Here is a 20952-nt window from a genome sequence, read left to right on the forward strand (position 1 = left end):
TACAAGATCACATGTTTGTGTTTTTCACTTGAAATCCCACAGTCACCAGGTGCCCTGCTCTGTCCGTGGCATTTGCAGACCCTCCCTCTGGCGTTTGCACGTCCCCATCCCTTCAATACAATACTCGTTGTACCTTTACTTGCCAGGCCGGATACAGTTTGAAGGGTTCCAAGGAACGTGTTTGTCAGCTTGATAAGTCCTGGTCTGGAAACCCCACAAGCTGTGTGGGTATGTACGATACACCATTATGACTCCCATAGCCCTTAACATAGTACCATCATGCATAGTGAACTCTGTTATCAGAAAATTAACCAATGTGATTCCTGTCGGGGCGCACAATCAGAAGTCGGGAGATTGTAACCTTATTTGTTTCTTTTAAAAATGCACTTAAATTGCAGATTTTGTGATTGACAAGTAGGTCATAAAAGACAGAAAAAGCACGAGCAAACAAACAAACAAACAAACAAAAAGTCATAAAAACGAACAAGAAAACAAACAGTCAAAAAAAAAATAAACAAAACAGTCACTTCAAAATAAGCGTGCATTAAAATGGAAGCAGCAATATAAGCTTACATGACTAAGTTGTTTGTTGAGTAGGGATGCGTGGTTATTTAAGAGGCTGTCTATGTAAGAACCGACCACTGATGTTACTTCGAAGATTCGATTTTTCTCATAAGCTGGGATTTCAAAGCCCTTATGTAGTCAATCACTAAAATGAGTTTTATTTCATTAAAAATTCCAATTGAAGTTTTCTAGGATTGATTGAAGTTCGGTCCGCTCGACACAAGTTTCATGCTCGCCGAAACTGGAAAAATAGCACATATTGCCGGTGCTCTAAAAAAATAATATTCGCTCGAAAGTCCCAATTCTTTTTTTCAACTGTAGATATATCATAGCAGTTTGCTTAGTCATGTTGCAATTATAATTCAATGTTGTTCCTTCAACCGTTAAAAGATTTTCTACCCGTTAAATCGAGTTTTGAACCAAACGCGAAAATAGCTCTACTTTGAAGGCACGTTTTAAAAATGTGGCACCTGTTTGAAACTGCTGAACTACATGAATAGAAAGTATAAATGTCCCTTAATTTGAAATAATAATAAAATTTGTCTGCCCACTAGGTTTTCAAAACTAACGACCGCTTAAAGATCAGGAAATTTAACTGTAGGTCTGTATATAAAAGTGGATTTATACGTTCCTCATCTGTGTCGAACGTGACCGTCACATACTTCGATGTTCTTTGTATTACTGACCATTGTTTTCCTCGAAGCCGATTTAATCATGTAGACTCCTCTTGAAAGGTTTGTACAAGCACTCTTTTGGACAACTCTCGGCACACGAACATGTATGAACAGTAAACGGTGATTCGGGAAGCCAAGGAAAGATTGATAAATGCCACGGCCATTTTGTGTTTACAACAAGTTATTTAGTTCTTAATCTTCCCGTCATACTCACGGGAAGATTGGGAACTAAATCACTTTTTTCTCTTAATTGAAATTTCCGTGATCCAGTGTTATCTAAAAATGCCCTCTGCAGATTGTAATACTATGTGGGTGAAGACATCTAATACAGGGTTTAATCGTCACGGAACAAATTTAACGAAAATTCTAAATTTTACCTTTAGTTTTTTACTTGTAAATAAAGGTGTCTATCTATCTACCTTGAATGGACTTAAATATTTGTGTGTTGCTTTTCGGCAGGTTGAAGCTAGAGCGAAACTTGAAGGAAACAAAAAGTGGGCGTTTTAATTTTGAAGAATGTTTCAATAAACTTTTAATGCGAGGTAATACATGTACAACTTCGTCTTTGTTGTGGTTGTTTTTTTGAACGAAAAGCATGATTTACAATCATGGACACACGTCTTGGGAGAAATTTTCGACTGTTTCACTTTTCCACACACGCCAAACAAACTAGACTTTCTAAAAGTCCTTTCCAATAACACTTCCCTCGCCTGTTGGTTTTGCCGTTGGAAAAGACTTTTCCCACTTGCAGCGCGCCAAATTTACCAGAGGATTTTCCACTGGTGACGTAAAAACACGTTAACCAATGAAAAACAAGTACTGCCTTACGTCATAATAACGTGCGCGACCAACGTCACTTCTGGCAGAGAAAATGTATGCTGAATTTTTAGGAAGCAATTGAATATGGGCTATCCAAACTTTTATCAAAGTCTTTGAAAGAAAGGCAGAGACAAGCAGTGGAAGGCTATTTATCCGACTCACTGTTGCAGTCTGGAGTCTGGAGTTTCTTACGTGATCTGGATCGTTTGGGAAAAGTTTGGACCGTTCGAAGAAGAACAGAGCTGTTCATGTAGTTTGTGTTATTATTGCACTTTTAGTTGATTTAATGAATGATCAATTTTCTTCTCTACAAAGAAAAGATATCGCAGCAAATTTGCATCGGCCGTAATTTTACCGGGTTGGAAGTAGTCGTCGATGAATGAATTTCGGGAACAGCGCTTTTATTTTCCACGTTGTTTAATCAAGAGAGCTTTACAGAATTAAAGCCCTCCCAGGACAATTTCCAAATACTAGGTTCCTGCAGAGCAAAATCTGATGAAAAAAAGTCGTTCAGTGGAAACCATGGGGGAAAAATCGGGAAAGTGCTGTCTACTAATCAGGTCTTGCGTTTGGCGTATTAAAAAATATTGCACAAGCTATTGCTCACCAAAAATTAAAGAAATCATGCTCAACTTACAGTGGGAAAAAATTCATACTCCAGAAAATTGCCTAATTCTCCCCGTCTGTCCCATAAATGGATAAAATCAAAGGAAACTATGAAAAAGTCGTGGATACATTACCTGCGTACATTTACTTGATCTATAATTAGTTTATGGTTGATAGTTTTTGAAATAACTTTTTGAAAGCCTTTTTGAAAGCTCAAGTAGAACATGTGCAGTCTGACTAGGCAAGTAAACAAAAATCAAATTACAGGCTGTTTATACAGACTGCTTATAAATTTTAAAATGGAATATATTAATTAATTTCGACTGGCATTGGAAAATAATAATAATTATTATTATATTAACTTGTACATGTAGTGTCAATTGACTTCTACAGTCGGTTGGACAAGGAAGCCATTAAATGAGAGTTCACCATAATCACCAGTCTCATATTAACATCCGGTCAGAGTTGTTGGTCATCATATTTATAATGTTAGTGAGTCAGCAGTGCATTTTGGGTCAAGGTAATTTGGTTGTGGTGCTTCTTCAGTTAACATTTGAGTGTTGCATTATGAAAAGGCTGTATTGCAATCACGCAGAAAGTATGTCACATGGTTTTGACATTCACAATTTAAAGACCATTAGCTTGAGAATGCCAAGAATATTTTGCACAATTTTACTTTAGTGGGACACGGATATTACGAGGGATCTACTGTAATTGGCTATGGGAGGTGCGGTGGCCTTATGGTTAGTGCGCTCATCTCCGGATCGAGCGGTCCGGGTTCGAGCCCTGGCCGGGGACATTGTGTTGTGTTCTTGGGCAAGACACTTTACTCTCGCAGTGCCTCTCTCCACCCAGGTGTATAAATGGGTACCGGCGACCTTAATGCTGGGGGTAACCCTGTGATGGACTAGCATCCCATCCAGGGGGGAGTAGAAACACTCCTAGTTGCTTCATGCTACAGAAACCGGGATAAGCTCCGGCCTGATGGGCCACTTGGCTCGTATGCAGACTTTACCTACCTTTTTTACCTACTGTAATTGGCTAGGCTGTAGTTGTCTCTCTGCCTAATAATAAAAATTTTATGTATATAAGTATTTTAATTAGTTAGGCAAAGTTGAATAAATAAATAAAAGATAATGCAAACATGAACAATATGATTTTAGCTAGCTGGTAAATAGGAATAGAGAGAAAAGTGTTTCCGCAAATGTTATAAGAATCATTTCAAATACTTTTCAGCATCCTTCTTAGAAAGGGCTACTTGAAAAAGTTTGGCTGAAATGATACTCTGCCTTGAAATCCCCTGCTACATCTTGTACCAAAAAAGTTCACGTACATGTAGATGTAGCTTCAAGCTTGAAACCCCTTTCAGAAATCTACAGTAGACCCATTACTTCTCTTTTCGTGGATAAATTAGCAATGAACTCCCGCCTGATAAAACGTGCACCTTGAGTCAACTATAGGGAGTCCCCTCAGCTTGATGCAATACAAAATATATAGGGAATTGCAGATTGTAATGTTCACAATAAAAATAACAATTGTTTTATTTCTTGCAAACGGAAATGACATAATTTTATTCCTACCTTGGCAATTTTTTGTGCTCATTTCAGTAACAATGCAGAAATATTCAAAACGATTGTTGACAGGTACAATTTATATCTATTTACATATCTCGTTTCTAGAACAAAAATAAAATTATAAGTACATCACCAGCTACTATGCCTGTTTGACATGGCCTGTGTTTGACATGACTGGAAAGCAAATCTCTCTCGCAAAAAAGCAGATCTACACAGTCTCTTGAATGCTAATTTGTATATCCATCACTCAAATTTTAGGGCATATTTACTCGATCGTGGATGCTGACTTGTATACAATTCATGAAAAAATGTTCACTCTGGTCAAACTGCATAGGATACAGCAGAAATGTAGTGTGAAGAACAACAAAATTATGTACAAATGGAAACTCTGTACGCAATTAAGCAATTTGAAGTTTTTGCTTGAAGTAAGCTTATTTGAAAATACAAAATAATCAAATTACGGGTTTCGCATTTAAGAAACGAGCACCGCCAGAATTTCAATGTGTACATAAAAAAAATACAAGAGAGAAACAGGCTATCTTAGGCTTACCTTGGACTCTAGAATGAGAGAAAACGAGTGGAAAACCATCAAATTGTCAAGCCATGCAAGGAAATAGTTATGAGCTGCGTCTAGTAAACACGATCTCTCTTCCGGCCTTGCCTTTCACTTGTAACAATTCTGTGACCTCGCCGGCCGCGCTGTTGCTACTGATACATGACTACAGTGATAAATACCTCTCTCAGCTTTCATCTATGTGTGAGCAAAACCCCGAGGCAAAATACTACATATTTACTAAAGCGAAACACAAGAACCAAAGTGGCCAATCTCAATATTGGAGGTCTTCGAGAAACCCGTACCCAGGCTCTCCATGTTATCGACCAAAAGTTGGCCCATAATAATCTCGTCGTTTGTACACTTCGCGTATCCACGACTAAAAGTGCTCTAAAATGTCTCAATATGAGTTCAATGCAACCAACCAACCAACCAACCAACCAACAAACAAACAAGCAAGAAAACAATATTGCATTAAACATTTCTCCACAAAACGCCTTACGAGGCTGCTTCTAAGCCTTGCGACGATCACAAATTGAAAAATAAAATGAAAAGCGTTTTTGAAACTTTAATGCAATTTGTTACATCTCTTTTGTTTGTAACCATTAATATTACTTACAAGACGAAACCTGTATTACGTCACTAAAAGCTCATGTATCTGTAGGAAAATTCTCGATTGTGATTGATTCTCTTCGCGCGCCTACTTGTTACGTAATTGGTCTATCATCACTTGGGTGTCCAATTACAGGTATCCAGTTACAGTTTAGCGAGCCGCAATTGAATACTTCTCGCTGTTCTATGAAGTACAGTGGAACCTCGTTAATCCCGTCATCAATGGGCTACAACAATTGGTTGTATTAACGGGGGGTGGTGGTGGTGGGGGGGGGGAGGGGGGTGGGTGGAGTCAAGTAAAAGGGGTTCTTCAAATAAGAAAATGACTGACTGAGCTTTTGTTCGGACCAGAATAAAGTGGCCGTAATAACGAGGTGGTCGTATTAACGGGGTGGTCGTAAGGCGGGGTTCCACTGTACATGTAAATTTTCATGTGAAAAGAAGAAATCTTATTTACGCACCTGCCAGTAGTTGAATTGACACTAGACAGCACCTGAGCTAATGGTTATAATTTCACGGAATCTCTTTGGGTGTATTGAATGCCTAATTGGGAATTGTAGAAAATCCGAGTTCTCGCTATGAACTCTAGAATAATTTCATTGGAGGCTAGAGCGCAAAAGGTGTCATTATTATATTTCAAATGCAAGTGAATGACTTATGTTCTTCAGAGTTTGCTTTACAAAGATCCGCCTCTAGCCACAACAGAACTACCGTTTTGGTGAAACTGGAGGCAAAGGATTGTAGGAAACGATTCATCCCTCCTCTGACTGTGGTCTTTTCTGTCTCGCGGTTCCTCGGATCTCACAGAAGAAATTCTGCCCGAAGCATTTTTTGCTTAGCTTTTTGAAAAACGTTTTTGGCTAGTAACATGTAAATGCTTGTCTGAAAAAAACGATTTTTATTTACTGACTGTCTGACTTAAAGCAGCTGAGCTAATTCTCTATTTTCCAATTGCCCATAATTCACTCTGTTTGCCCCCCAAATTTTGCATAAACTTTTGTTGTGAAATGCTCTTGGGAATATGCAGACCTCCCAAGAGTATTTCACAACAATAGTTTATGCAAAATTTGGAGGGCAAACAGAGTGAATAATGGGCAATTGGAAAATAGAGAATGGTTGTCGTTTAACCATGTACATTGTGTACATTGAATGCCTAAATGGGAATGGGATAAAATCCGCTAAGGGGTGGACCATGTGACATTTGAGAGGCAGGGGTGGGGTGGGGTGGGCTGGCGTGATTCACTTTTTTTCTAGAGAAGTATGTATGCATGATATTAGTTTTTCTGCATGTAACATTTTTTTTCGGCTCGCTGAACGTGCGTGACTTTTTTTCGGCACTGGTCGTGTGTATGAATTTTTTTGTGCAAGCATACTTGAAGGTATTTGTTTTTTGATCAAAGTCAGCCACCGCCCCCCCCCCCCCCTCAAAGTTCAAATGGGACACACCTGACACTAACGGTAACTAGTTTGAATTCATTGTTGGCTAGAGTGTGAAAGATATCGGACGTAAGCACTTAAAAGGTTTCCTTCTTTTATATGATTGCACAATATTAAACCTTTTTTATTATAGTGGAGTGTTCGTTACTTTTTCTCTACTCTTAATTTCACCCCATTATTTTCTTATTTTAATTTACGTTTTTCTCTACGCGACCCCAGAAACTTAAAGTTTTAAAGATTTAAAATGTTAGCAAAAAATATTAGTTACTTTTGAAACAAAAACTAACGATAAAAATTCACGACGTTTCCACCTCTCCGCCACGAGTGACAAATATATAAAACTAGCATAAATATGTTCATAGCAGTACAAAATTTTATTGCATTCTACCGTTCTTGACATTCAATTTTAACTCATCAAGAAAAGCTTAAAATTAAAAAAAATTCATCGTTTTCAAGAAAATGACGGATATCACACACAAGATCGTCATCTATTGGGTTTGTAGATACGATAGGGATAATACTCACAGAATCATCGGTTACGCCCAAACATCGGGTTTTATTATGAATATGATGAAAACGAGATTTAAGGTGTATATTTTCGTTAAAACGGCCGGATTTTTCAGATTCACAGATATTTTTGCTTTAAAAGTTTTTGATTTGCACAACAACGCAAGGTGAGAAATGATCGGCACCGTGTCACCCTTGAACCTACAGATTAAAAGAACGTTTACATTTGTCCTAAAAGCAGAACAATCTTTAATAAATTATACAGATGAGGAAGGGAGTTTTGAGAATTTTCCTGTCAGTTTTGTTCCTAATGGGACATTTTAATCAATGATTTCCACAACAACAGTAACAAAAATAAAATTATCAGCCAACTTTAGTACCTTGCAGCTGGATCGGACGGAGCAATATTGCTAATGAACCTGAGCATAAACAATCATGCAATAAAGTTGGATATATTTATTTCCTTAGTCTTTTGCCTCATTATAGCGTCCGGAATAATTGCTAGTTTTCACAGCTGTTGCGGGGGCACTTTCAGTCAAACGACAATCGGCCCGTGATTGATAGAAACGGTTAGCAACTACTGAGACAAGTCGTATCAGCCTCATCGAACAAGCTCATCCGGACGTATGGCAGCACATTGTGGAATTGAGAAGTAGACATGATGTACAATTTAGAAGGGTTTATAGAATATTTCTTCCTTTTCTCAATTCTTGTTTCAGTTTCTTACAGCTGCCCTCCGGGGTATTCCGGTACACCGTGCCAGGGTAAGCAATTAAATTCGTATATACTAGATCTATACTAGATCTGTCACTATATATTTTACTTTGTTTGTTAGAAAGATAATTACTTCGCACAAACGCGTCATCCCGCTATATAGTTTTACACATTATGAGGGCACTTTTCTGAACATAATAGTGAGGCAAAAGAATCGAACACTATGCTGGACTAATAGTGAAAAAACCTGGCTGATGGTTTGGGCCTTGGGGTCCCAACATGAAAGGGAACTTCTAAATTGGGTTCAGCATCAACACCATCAACCCTCTTGTGCTGCACCTAGGCGAGTTTTTTCATTAATAGAACAACCATTTCCTGATAGTCAAGCCAGAGCAATGGATGAATGCTTACATGGAGGCATTGCTCACGCTTGAATATAATAAGAAAATGTTACGTTTTTGTGTAAGCATTATGAGGCATAATAGGGATGCCTCCTCTTTGAGCATCGAGCAGTAGCATAACGGTGAAAAATATGAGCATAATGTGTAAAACCTTACTGGGCCACCGATTATAATTTACGTCCACGTATAGCTGGTAAAATCTTGGCACTTAAAGCTACCTATATCGGACATTCGAAGTATGCATGGCTAAATACAGTTGGGCAGAGAAAACAAGTTGTACCTAATGTTGAAGTGATTTGACACCAATTCTGTTTCATAAAAAAAAATTACTTGTTAAATTGTTTGCACGTTTCCGAAAATCTTTGTAATTTTTGAGGTTATACCTATCCAAATTTTAAGTTATTTTCTATATTGAGCCTCAAGTCAGAATATCAAACTGTAAGTCTTTACGACCGTTACTGTCTTGTTAAGTTCCTTTTTAACTCGTGAATTGCGTGCCGTAGGGGTGGATTCGATTATGTAAATTAGCGTTGGTCGATCATATGTTAAACTTCCCCGCTGTTTTCTAATCATGCGTTTACAGGAAAATTCACGAGTTTGCTAACAGAGCACTTGGATTCATTTTCAAAGATTTCGATACTTATTAGGTTTTAATCTTCGGAAATTTTCAGAGAGGGATCGGAAAAAAAAAATCGCTCATTCGCGAGTTTCTCACTTCTGATTTTTTTGGTAACATTTTTTTGTGTAAAATCGATGTGTAGATATTCAACCTCCTGTCCTGAGTTGTCCGGGACCAACCATAGAAACAAGCACTGACAAAGGAAAGCCAACAGCTAAAGTTATATGGAGCGTTCAAGTGACTGATAATTCAGTGCAAGTGGATCCAAATGCAGTGATCCGGATACGATCAAGTAACCAGTCCGGACAAGAGCTTCCTATTGGTGGTAATGTCGTAAAAGTCACTGCTACTGATGAGGCCGGGAATATGGCCACGTGCAGCTTTCACATTGTAGTAAGAGGTAACTACTACATATAGGAGAATCTTTGTTTACAATATTTGCCTCATTAGCAGGAGTGACTACAGTTTCTGATGGAGCTACAAAATTATTAGTTCTGAATTTTGAAAGGGCACAACACGATTAACTTTCCCAAGGACAGTTCACTCTGTTCGTGTGTGTCCTGTCCTTATCCTATTTCAGAAAAAATTTTCTATTTTCCATATATATATATATATATATATATATATATACTCTATTTCAGACTTGAACGAAAGATCGATCGATAACCCATTTCAGGCCTCTAAAATTAGTACACGGCGCTATTTGTGTAAACACTCTAAATTTGCCAATGTTGATGCGGAAAAAGTAGTTCCTTGTAAACCAAAACACCTAATGCTAGGGGAAAAATATGTCCTATTTTAGAACAAATTGCTCAAAATCTATACTATTTTTTTTAGACAAAAACCGCTTGAAAAATCATGCCCTTTGTGGCCGCACAACTCTATATAGACCATATAATGGAGTGACCCCCGTTCGTATCTGAGAGTACTGGGTATAATCATGTTATTTTTACTGAGATTGGCCATACATGACATATACATGTACGCGTCTCTCTTGTGTAATTAAGGAACGGATGTTTATGACGTCTCTTTTTCCACTTGAGATTTGGAGCCTCCATCGTGCAGCTTCTGCCCAGGAGACATAGTTAGAGAAGAATTAAAACGGCAAGTGAGAGTGAATTGGGAAAGGCCCATTTGTTCGGACAACTCGGGTCGTTGGCCCTTGGTCGTCGCAAACAGACAGAGCGGTGCCTTGTTTGATGTTCCAGGTTCATACCATATTCAGTATACACTCAACGACATGGCGGACAACGTGTACAGAAACTGCTCATTTAGGATAACATTGAAAGGTAACACGTTCTTAATTACTGACTCATCTATCTACTTTCTAGAATGTTGTATGAGTGAAGGATTCAAACATGCACTATGTAAGTTATCTTCACGGGTTCACTGCCACCAATGCCATACTCCGGTTAACGTTCCTGTAAAATATAACAGCTCTTCCCTAGGATGGGATAAATGGGTCAATTACCAGGCGTGAGACCAACATGGCTGAATGCTGGCCAAGTTCTCAGTGCCTGTTCATAGACCGAGAAGCAGTCGTTTACCCTGACTAGGCAAAAAGGACACCCAATAAAGAGCACTTACCTATTCTCTTGTGCTAAGCAGCGGGTATTCTCGGGAGCGTGATATTTGGTTCACTCGCGGTCCTGCAATCATGGACAAAAGTCTTGGGACAAATTTGCACTTTTCGCGCTTTTGCTCACACGCCGCTGAGAAGCGATTACAACTTCACCTGCTTAACCTCACCCCCCCACCCCTCATACAGTGTTGAAAACTACTACCTGCAATTTCTTCTGATTTTCAACATTGTATTGGGTGGGGAGGGGGAACAGTGACGCGTTTTCAAAAGGAAAGCAGCGCTTTTTTTTCAAACTTCAGTAGTAAAACACATACAATTCGTTAAATTACGGACTTTTGTCCACGATTGTAGCCAAAAAATAAACTAGTGCTTTTCATGTTATCTTTTTCAGCGTATTTCAATAAGTTGTCACTAAGTCGTCGCTTCCATGTCTTAATAGAATGTTAATTATTGCAAACGGGCCATGATAATCGTAACATTATGTTTTCAATGTTTTAACAGTGAAAACGTGCCCAATGTTTACTCCACCGCTGAACGGAGCCCTGGTTTGCAATTCAATCGACTATAATTCTGTGTGTGCAGTTTTCTGCAAGACTGGAACCGACTTTGTCTACAATCCTCCTTTGTTGTACTACTGCTGGGGTGCAGAGTGGGGGATTTGGCCGCCTGGGGCCGGCCAGGTACCTCCCTGGCCTGATTGCTCTGGTAAGAACTCGGATACATCGAACTCATGGAATGCATTATAGGCGATTTAGCACAAGGGAATCTTTTTAAGGGACTATTAAATTAGTTGTCGACCGGCAGATAGCTATTTGTTATCGACGACTAAATGTTATCGACAACTAATTGCGTCCGATGAAGCATTTCACGCATTGGAGTGTTCATAGTCATGTCAGGTCAGCGAGACCTTGGGGACTAACGTTAACCACGCATGCTCAAAACACAATACGGCAACTAAACCAATGATTCCCAAACGCGGGAAAAACGCTAACAAACGTCGTTGCCGACAACTATTAGTTGTCGACAAAGCAGTTTCCCTTTTCGAAAAGGGAAAGTGCTTTTTGTCGATAACTAAAAATTTAGCGTTTAGTTGTTGACAACCCATCCCACCCAGTACGTTTTTTAGTTGTCGTTAACATTAGTTGTCTAACACTAAATGTCTAGTTTGTAGTGGCTGTTGAACTAAGCAGCGCTGAGTTTGCTTAGGAGGCGTATAACTTCGTGTAAAGCACACACAAAAAAGGCCTGCATTTGGTAGTCGGTATATTTCTTTTGCAGGCAGTGTCAGTCCCTCTTGGATTAAAAACGCTAACTTTCACTGGTACTACTATAATGGCGACGCACATGATCCCAGCGTTCAAGAAGTTATTAAGTCCCAGTTCCACGGTCTGCTAACGTCGCCCCAAATGGTTCCTTTCTCCTTTTGCCCGTACCCAACATGCAACAAGGATGAGTTTACGGTCTCTCCAGGAGTAACAGGTAATTATACCCGGCTTAACTAGCCTACTGTGTCTTCAATAGAGAACTCCTGTGATCGGATCTCCCATTATTCCTCACTTTCTTTGCAAAGAAAATCCGAAATGCACGAAGGACAGTCATCCGGTCTCTCCAGGGGTAATAGGTAATTATGTATTTAGTCATTATTGAAACCTAAAATTAGTAGAAATTTAGTTGCATATGATAACTTTTGTCACCCAGTCACTCTTTTCCATCTAAAACAACAAGGTCGATTTTCCCAGTAAAAAGATTGAGAATACGAACCCTTTTTAGAGACTTAGATTGCGCAGTGTTTTTGTGATGTCCTGTATAAAGCCTTGCATGTCCTAATCCTCCGTTTGAATAATTATATCATACCACGTTTCCCTACCTCCATGGGTAGTCTTGTTATCTAACCCTGTTGCAGGTCGGAAAATATGATGTTGACCTCGTGCAACCCTTTTATCTATTTCATTAAAGCATCGGTCGTTACGAAATCCGTTGACTACATTTCAAAGAGCTAAAAGTGCCGGAACACGTAAAATTTAATTTTAAGTGTTTTGTTTTTAAAATCACATGGACTAATTAACGATGCTTTGCTTTTCCGCAGGTTGAAGCTTAGCTTAAAGAAAGACTGAACTGAAACAAATATAAACGGGAGCCAGTTTTCGCTTGAAAAGTGATTCAATAAACTTAATGTGAGGGTGATACCATTTTGTCTATTCTTTTTGTGTTATAGAAAACCCTGATTTGGTCTGCAACAGAAATTATTTAAAACCTCGACGTCTTACTTTTGTTACAAAGCCTTACAGGTGTTACAAAGAGGGACGACTTTTTCAGAAAGTGGGCTGTACATAACAAAATTGAGAAAAGTCTACAACTCGTTGGACGTTTTAGTGTTCGTTACTTTTTTAGAGTCGGGATTGTCATCAGCAATTTGACTACCATTTTGAGTGATTAATTGTAATATCAACGTTTTTGAAAACATTTTAGTCGTAATTCATCAAGAATTCAGTAAAAATGTTAGGCCTCAGCCTCCAAAACAGAAGGACATTTTTATGTAAAAGAATATTATTACAACGCTAATTAAAACTGAATAACACACCCACGATCAATAGGCAGTTTATTCCGTTCAACAGTTAATCTTGGCTGATACACTGTTGGTTTAACAACCACCTGAAATCGAAATGAGAATCTTTTAATTAGGTGAACGTTTTACACGTGTAAAGCTCGAATTTCAACACTATTCCATGATTCCATGTTTGAGGATAGATGCGAAAGAATCTTGCTTTCACCCCGTTTTGCAACTCCCGGTGAACAGCGGAATAAGGATCTGAGTTCCCCATAAAGACCTGTAAAGAGAAACGCAAAACACAAGTAAAGAAACACCTACAGTAAAGGTGTCCACAAATCTGTTCTCGAGTGTTTTCCTCTAAGAAGTAGGTTGGCGCGATGACCTAATAGTTGGAGTGCTGGACTTCGGAAAGAGCGGTCCGGGTGCGAGCCCTGGCCAGGGACATTGTGTCGTGTTCTTGGGCAGGATATTTTACTCTCACAGTGCCTCTCTCCACCCAGGCGTATAAATGGGTACTAGTGAACTTAATGTTGGGGGTAACCCTGCGATGGACTAGTATTCCATCCAGGGGGGAGTAGAAATATTCCTAGTTGTTTCATGCTACAGTGACTAGAGATAAGTGCCGGCCCGATGGGCCACTAGGCTCGAACGCAAACAAATGATAAAATCCTCCGCCCCCATTCTTCACCTGGATGTAATACCTACGCCTTCCCCACCAAAAAAGCTGATCGACTTTTTGTAAATTCTGCCAGTATTTTTATGCCAGGTCTCTCTCGATAATGAGACGAGTAGTTTGGTTTACTCAGGGATTTTGCGGCCCCTCTCAAAACATTCCTGGATTGCCAAAAGCTGAAATAAATCTAGATTAGGATATCGATTTTCGCCATTTTGGTCTCAAATAGGGTATGGATTTTTCACTCTAGTCTTGAATTGGGTATGTCTTTTAGAAGAAGCTACTTTTTCATCATTATCGACTAGACCATTATCAAAAAGCCTTTCATAAAATATGTTTAGGGCAACTGTGCCAGCAGCAACGGTCAGAAATGGGGTGCTGAATTTTTGGTCGGGTCATAAATAGGGTAAGGGTTTTAAAAAGCGAGCAGCACACCCCCACCCAATTTTTCTGGGAGTGCCCCTCCCCCCTCCTCCGAGGCTAAAAGCGCCTCGCCTTATTATGCCTGCTGAATTTCGAGAGGAAAACGGACTGCCATAGCAGTCTACTAGGCATTAAGACTCCCCTGGAAGTCGTTTCAGTAAGGCAGTCGAAACCTGGGTGAAAACCAAGGAAACTTATAACTAATAGTTTGTTAAGGATAAGCTCGGGTAGATATCTTTCCCAGTAAGTAGAGGTTAAAATATGGGGCCATATTCTCCTAAATTTGTGGTGGGAACGTGCGGTCCATTTCATTCCAAAATATTATTATCCATACCTCATTTCAGTCAAGCGTGACCCAAAAATCTATTTCCTATTTATGGCCAAAACGGCTGAAAAACCGTACCCTTTGGGGCCGCACATACCTATATAACCCATATAAGGGAGTATCCCCCGGACCGGGCTTTAACCTAAAGGGAAACGGTCTCTCCTCATTTCGTTTTACTTGGCCATACCGCCCTTTTGTGTACGCGATGGCTAAACACTCGTCTAAGTGACCCTAAGAGAAAATAACGACTGCCAGCAGTTTAAATGTCTTGTCACGCGGGAAACCGATCTTTACCTTAACTGCACCACTCTCCTCGTACATTGTCCAGGTTTTGCCATCATCTGAAGAGCCAAGTTTGTATGTCTTTACGTAAAGCGTGAAGCGCTTTCCCTGAGTGGCGACCGATATAACCAATGTGGGAGTTCCAAGGTCTACCTGAACAGAGTATTTTTTAAAGATAAAACACAATAAGAAGTCTGGAAACAAGAACGCGCTGATATGAAGCTGTCACAAAATTCTTATGGCGGAAATGACTGCAGCATTCATGATAAAGGAACTTTAAACGCCAATGGGATAAAGGAAAGAGACGTTCCTAGCATGGTGAACAGAACAAGAAAACTAAAAAAGCAGAACCGGTTTGCTAAATATGCGATGCGGGGAATCTCATGTAACTGCTCAATTTCAAGTTTTAATCTTGCAAAACAGCTGTTGCTTCCCGTTGAATCACAAATAGGCTGGGTCAGGATTTATAATTCGGACTAAAAATGTTACTTAGTGAATCGGAACTAATTAAATTAAATGCTGAACGTTAACCTTAGAGCGTCATAAGGTCTGAGGGTTTGGGTGTTGGTGTTGCAATTTCAGCTATCATCCGGTTAAATTTTCGGTGAATTCTAATTTTAGCTCATTTACCAGTTAAAACTTCAGCCCATTTTTTAGCTACCAGTGCAGTTAACTTTGCACGCCTCAGATCCCAGATATCGGCTTAAAACCGCCGGCCTCTCAGCTATCGGCTAAATCCCATCTACATCCTTTCATAAGACTAACGCGTCCTGTTTAAGTTGACCATTTAATACGCACTGGAGAGTTGGCCTGTGTAACAGGCGCTAGAGGTAGAAATGCGTAAGATTTGCGCGCGAGGTCGCGGGAGAATTACGTGCTAGTCACCAACACTCGCCTGCCTCTGGCCGCATTCTGGAGTGTTTTAAAATTTCTTTAGTCATTTGAAAGGTATCTGTTTCATTCTGTGCCTGAGCGTACCTGGATCCAAGGCTTCACGTCCCAAGGCTTCCCGTACCAGGCGTTGTTGTCACCACTGTTCAACCGCGCCTTCCATGGAGGATAGTTAAAATAATAGGAGCTTGCATTGAATGAGCTGTTTGCAATTCGTCCATCAGATATTCCAACTGGCTCTCCCTGTCCATACGATGCGCAGTGAACTAGATAATATACATGAGAAATGTGGACTGATAAGTATGGCGTGTTTCCTTTAAAGATAACATAGAACAAACTTTCAATTCGCTCGCAATTAATGTTTGCTGAAACGAACGAAATACACACAACTTTTAAATTTTAAATTACACTTGGTAAAAACTTGTGATGAAATGGACTTGCTACAAAATCTTTGTTAATAAGAGCGAAAATTTCAGAAATTTCAAAATGTCATTTCACCTGTAAACACTTGCTGCAAAATCTTTGTCCACAAAAATGAATTTTTTCAGTTTTCAATTCAGCAAGTTCATTCGTAAACAAGGCTAAAATTGGAAAATGTGATGATTGAGAGGTTTTGGCGGATTTACAAGCTGAAGATAACAGCGAATCGGAGGAAGAGTGGTACAAATCAGTGAACAATTTCCAACGAGCCCGTAACCCAGAACATTTAAAATCTATGTATTGTTTTCTTACATAATATGTTATAAAATTTGTGTTTTTAATTTCGGCTTTCTCTTTGTTTCGCAAGTATCGATTTTCGCAATTTTCCCCCGAAATTTAGTAAGGATAAGGTAGGAGGTGTAGTGAGAGAAAAATATGACTACACCTTAAACATGCAATACAATGAAATCTACGCACAAGAAATACTCTTAGAATGATTCTTACCATGTTCCTGGTCGTAAAATATCTCAATGTTGTTGTCAGTACACAGAGAATTTTCTTTGCAAAAGGAAGGTTGACTGAAAGGTTCGTGTAATAAAGCTCTGAAGTTCTTCTTGATTTCCACTTGTGAAACGAGGTTAGATGCATCTCCCTTGTAAAAATACTTTAGCAATCCCAAAACCTTTATCTTGGATGGAACACTTTGCTCTAAAATACAGGGTATTATAATTTACAAAATCAGCAATTCCAGTGGTTTTTGTGTCAAGAAATGCGTTGTTTTTAAAGTAGATAGTTAGATAGATAGATATGGAAACTTCACCATCTTGTCAATATTTTATACATATAGCCTGGGAAAATACTATACTAATTTGGGGATACAAAATAAAGAGAAGAAAAGAAAGAAAGAAATTGAATCTCTGTCTACGAATGAGATTAAATTTTTAAATACAAAACTCTTGTCGTGAAATTTCATATAAAAACCCCTAGGCTGATTTCAGTCAAAGCTTTTCTAGCTAGTGAGCGTGTTTTGGATTGGAGGCACTTATTGTAGCAGAACATTGTTTGGTCTTATTTTAAGTGGCGAAGGCGAGTATTTGAAAGTAAAGAGGTGATAAAGCTTCTCACAATTGTTGACGAAAAAACGTGATGCTTAATAGGGCTATTAGGGTTGGAGCGTGGCCTACCATATCAGGCCCCCCATATCAGACCCCAACATACCCCGACCTACCATATCAGAGCCCAACGTACCATATCCGACCCCGATCATATCAGTCGGGTTTGACTGTTTTAAGTGTCGGGTTTAACTTTATGTTAACTGTTATGCTAAGTAATACAGTAATTCTTCAGTAGTGTACTGAAATTGTTATGAAATATGGCTATTACGAATAACAAACTGCAAGTTCACTGGAAGAGAAAGTCGCCATTGTTGCAAGTTCCTTTGTAGCCTATAGACTTCACAGCATCGCGTTTCTTATTACCGCATTCTGGTACTATTTTTTAGGAAATATATAAATTATAAATACTTTTAAAATATGTTTTTGAAGCAAGCATCCGTCCCAAAACGTTCTAAGATAATTATATGTATCACTTTGTTTCAAGTCACGTCCAGCGTCTTGAAATTTTTGTTGACCTCAAAATGCCTTTGTTTATTAGCAGACTTCGATGACAGATTGGTATCATGTCGATTGCTTCATGTAGTCACGCAATTCTCACACTCGCATATTACTCGTTTTTCAGTTTGCAATAAGGTAGACCGACGAGAAGTGTATAACACGTTGATAAAGATCAAGCGTAAGGTGATTTTATAGCATTTCTTTATTGGGATATTTGTATAATTTCACGCCCGAAATTTTTATAGTTGTATTCATCGACAGCACTGGAAGGCCTCTTTCACTATTTTCAAATACCGGTTTAAGCAATGTCGTATAGGTGAAAATAAGTCGTGTACTTGCAACCAGAGGGTATGGACTCCCATTAAATGACCAATTTATTCCATGTAAATACATGTCGTTGACTGAAATGTTAAAATGAAGTTTCACGTTTGGCCTCTCCTTAATCAAATAAATAAACCCCTTCAGGCGGCTGTTATGTCGGCTCATAAATATGCGCGGCTGAGAGATTGCCCGAAAACTGAATCTTTGGCGAAGGTTCGAGGGTGTCTGATCATTGTTGTAGTCGCGCACGAAAAGCGTGGGGTCTACATCTGAGATTGTAGCTGTCATGTTCGGGGCCTGATATTGTAGTCTCGCGCGAAAAGCGTGGGGTCTGAAATTGTCGGGGCCTGATATTGTAAGCTCGCACGAAAAGCGTGGGGTCTGAGATTGTAGGTGTCATGTTCGGGGCTTGATATTGTAGTCTCGCGCGAAAAACGTGACAACCGACATTGTCGGGGCCTGATATTGTAGTCTCACACGAAAAGCGTGGGGTCTGAGATCGTAGGTGTCATGTTCGGGGCCTGATATTGTAGTCTTGCACGAAGAACGTAATAACTGACATTATCGGGGCCTGATATTGTAGTCTTACACGAAAAGCGTGGGGTCTGAGATTGTAGGTGTCATGTTCGGGGCCTGATATTGTAGTCTTGCGCGAAAAACGTAATAACTGACATTATCGGGGCCTGATATTGTAGTCTTACACGAAAAGCGTGGGGTCTGAGATTGTAGGTGTCATGTTCGGGGCCTGATATTGTAGTCTTGCACGAAAAACGTAATATCTGACATTATCGGGGCCTGATATTGTAGTCTTACACGAAAAGCGTGGAGTCTGAGATTGTAGGTGTTATGTTCGGGGCCTGATATTGTAGTCTTGCGCGAAAAACGTAATAACTGACATTGTCGGGGCCTGATATTGTAGTCTCACAAGAAAAGCGTGGGGTCTGAGGTGGAGGGTCTGAGATGGGGGGTCTGAGGTGGGGGGCTTGGGGCCTGAGATGGGGGGTCTGAGATGGAGGGTCTGAGATGGGGGGCCTGAGATGGTGGCTTGAGATGGGGGCCTGAGATGGGGGGTCTGAGATGGGGGGTCTGAGATGGGGGGTCTGAAATGGGGGCCTGAGATGGGGAGAACGTTCCAAACCCTGATCTAATAGGGAGCTAAAGCAACGACAACGGCGCCGCCGAGGGCGACGCCTAAACAATTCGCTAGCGAAATTCTCAATTATTTAGATCTGTTCAGTACGCCAGTGACTCTAAAAACGTGCTCAGGCTAAATATGCAATGACAGCGTTCAGTTCCAAATGGAAATACGAAAAATTAGCCGTCGCCGGTCATTTCCCGTTCTTCGGTTTTGCAAAGGACGGCAAGCAAACGAATAACGATTTACAACGCATGTGCACAGCTATTGTTTTACTCATTTAACCTTTTGTTTGGTGACGTTCTCGTTGCCGCCATCGTCGTGGTTTGCTTAAGCTACCTATTGACAGACCCATTGAGGGGGGCAGCTCTTATGCGAGTTGTGATTGAATGTATAAATGTGTATAATTCACCTTTACATTCCAGAGAGCTTTTAACAGACAAATCTGCAGGAGCAAGGGTAACAAAACTCCAACTTCCATCACAGACATAAAACAAGGCTGGAGTCTCACTGAAATCAAAGCCTTCTTTACAAGCCAGGGCACAAACTTTCCCTTTGCTTGTTTTCACGCAGGTTAAAATACCATCCCTTGGGGGGTCGAACATCCGACACGATGTTCCTGAAATAATAACACGAATAAAATCTATTTGACAAAGTTGAAGATTGTGGTGAAAAGTAGATTATGTTTTTTTTTTTATGTCGAATTATTTCTAATAAGAGTAAGAGGATAAGGTAATCAGTTGTACTTGAAAAACGTTCACGCGTGTTGAAAACGTATTGCGTATAGAGGGTTAGGTGCCGAAAAAGCTTCATGTATTAAATCTGCGCTAAAGAAGCTCATCTATGATGTTTATGAAAATATGACATTTCTTTATTGCTTCGATTGCAAACGTTTTTCCAATATTTCGTCTTATAAGGACGTAGGTACTTGCGTGACCAACTTCAATTTCTTTCCATTATTTGTCAGTGACAAAAACACCAATTGAGTCAAATAAACGTTCCTTTCCTTTCAACTTGGAACTATATTGTTGTCCCAGTTATTAAACGGGAGGTTTTTATGAATAATTTAAATACGTTTTGGAGCGATGTACTGCAACATCAGAAAAAAAAAACAAAAAACAAAAGAGATGAAATGGGATAACATTTAAAGAGAATTGTCAGGCTCGAAAAGAAAATCAATTGATCTCAACATGAAATAACGCGTTAGAATAAAAAACGGAAATCTGGAATAGTTTACGGCGATGAATTTCTTACAATTTCAGAAAATGTAATGTTCGAAGACGTTAACTTTTCCGGTGTATGTAATACAATCACTTACCGTGGGTTGCATGGAAAAGGAAGATTACGAAAAACGCGCTCAAGTAGATTATAAATGTCTTCATTATAAGGCCAATCGAGTGCGTTTCGTGCGTTTCGTGTGATTTTTACTCTATTAGTAACTTTTCTAGCTTTTGAATCAATTATGGAAACTGTCGTTTGTGGAGGTTTACGCACCTGTTTATACGAATATGAAAAAATTACAGCAGCTTAGCTAATGGTTTTCATTAAAAAGACACATATTAAAGTGTAGAATATATAATTGAGGTTAGTAGAAAATTTCATTGAAAAGTGCAAAAGATGTCATCAGTCCTTCACTCAGCCATCGGTTAATTTCGA

At 39.5% G+C, this 20952-nt stretch overlaps 2 protein-coding genes across 2 annotated transcripts in view; one reads left to right on the top strand and one right to left on the bottom strand.

The window, feature by feature from the left end:
• Window positions 1-12511, top strand: part of LOC145498495 (sushi, von Willebrand factor type A, EGF and pentraxin domain-containing protein 1-like) — a 23652-nt gene extending 11141 nt beyond the window's left edge. The window contains exons 6-11 of the mRNA XM_081478416.1: window positions 43-240; window positions 7997-8110; window positions 9223-9480; window positions 10124-10369; window positions 11164-11367; window positions 11941-12511. Of these exons, the coding sequence (XP_081334542.1) occupies window positions 43-240; window positions 7997-8110; window positions 9223-9480; window positions 10124-10369; window positions 11164-11367; window positions 11941-12164 (1244 nt within the window). The 3' untranslated portion in view covers window positions 12165-12511. The remainder of the gene's footprint in view (window positions 1-42; window positions 241-7996; window positions 8111-9222; window positions 9481-10123; window positions 10370-11163; window positions 11368-11940) is intronic.
• A 740-nt stretch (window positions 12512-13251) lies between these two features.
• Window positions 13252-20699, bottom strand: LOC145496515 (EGF-like repeat and discoidin I-like domain-containing protein 3). The gene is made up of 6 exons (XM_081476208.1): window positions 20615-20699; window positions 19709-19915; window positions 16732-16935; window positions 15895-16073; window positions 14929-15069; window positions 13252-13490 (listed from the first exon to the last, which is right to left on the bottom strand). Exons 1-6 carry the CDS (start codon window positions 20676-20678, stop codon window positions 13341-13343), a joined length of 945 nt encoding a protein of 314 aa, XP_081332334.1. The 5' UTR covers window positions 20679-20699; the 3' UTR covers window positions 13252-13340.
• Window positions 20700-20952: the final 253 nt, after the last annotated feature.

This window comes from Orbicella franksi, chromosome 9 (assembly GCF_964199315.1).
Source record: "Orbicella franksi chromosome 9, jaOrbFran1.1, whole genome shotgun sequence".
In the NCBI taxonomy this organism is placed as follows: Eukaryota; Metazoa; Cnidaria; class Anthozoa; order Scleractinia; family Merulinidae; genus Orbicella; species Orbicella franksi.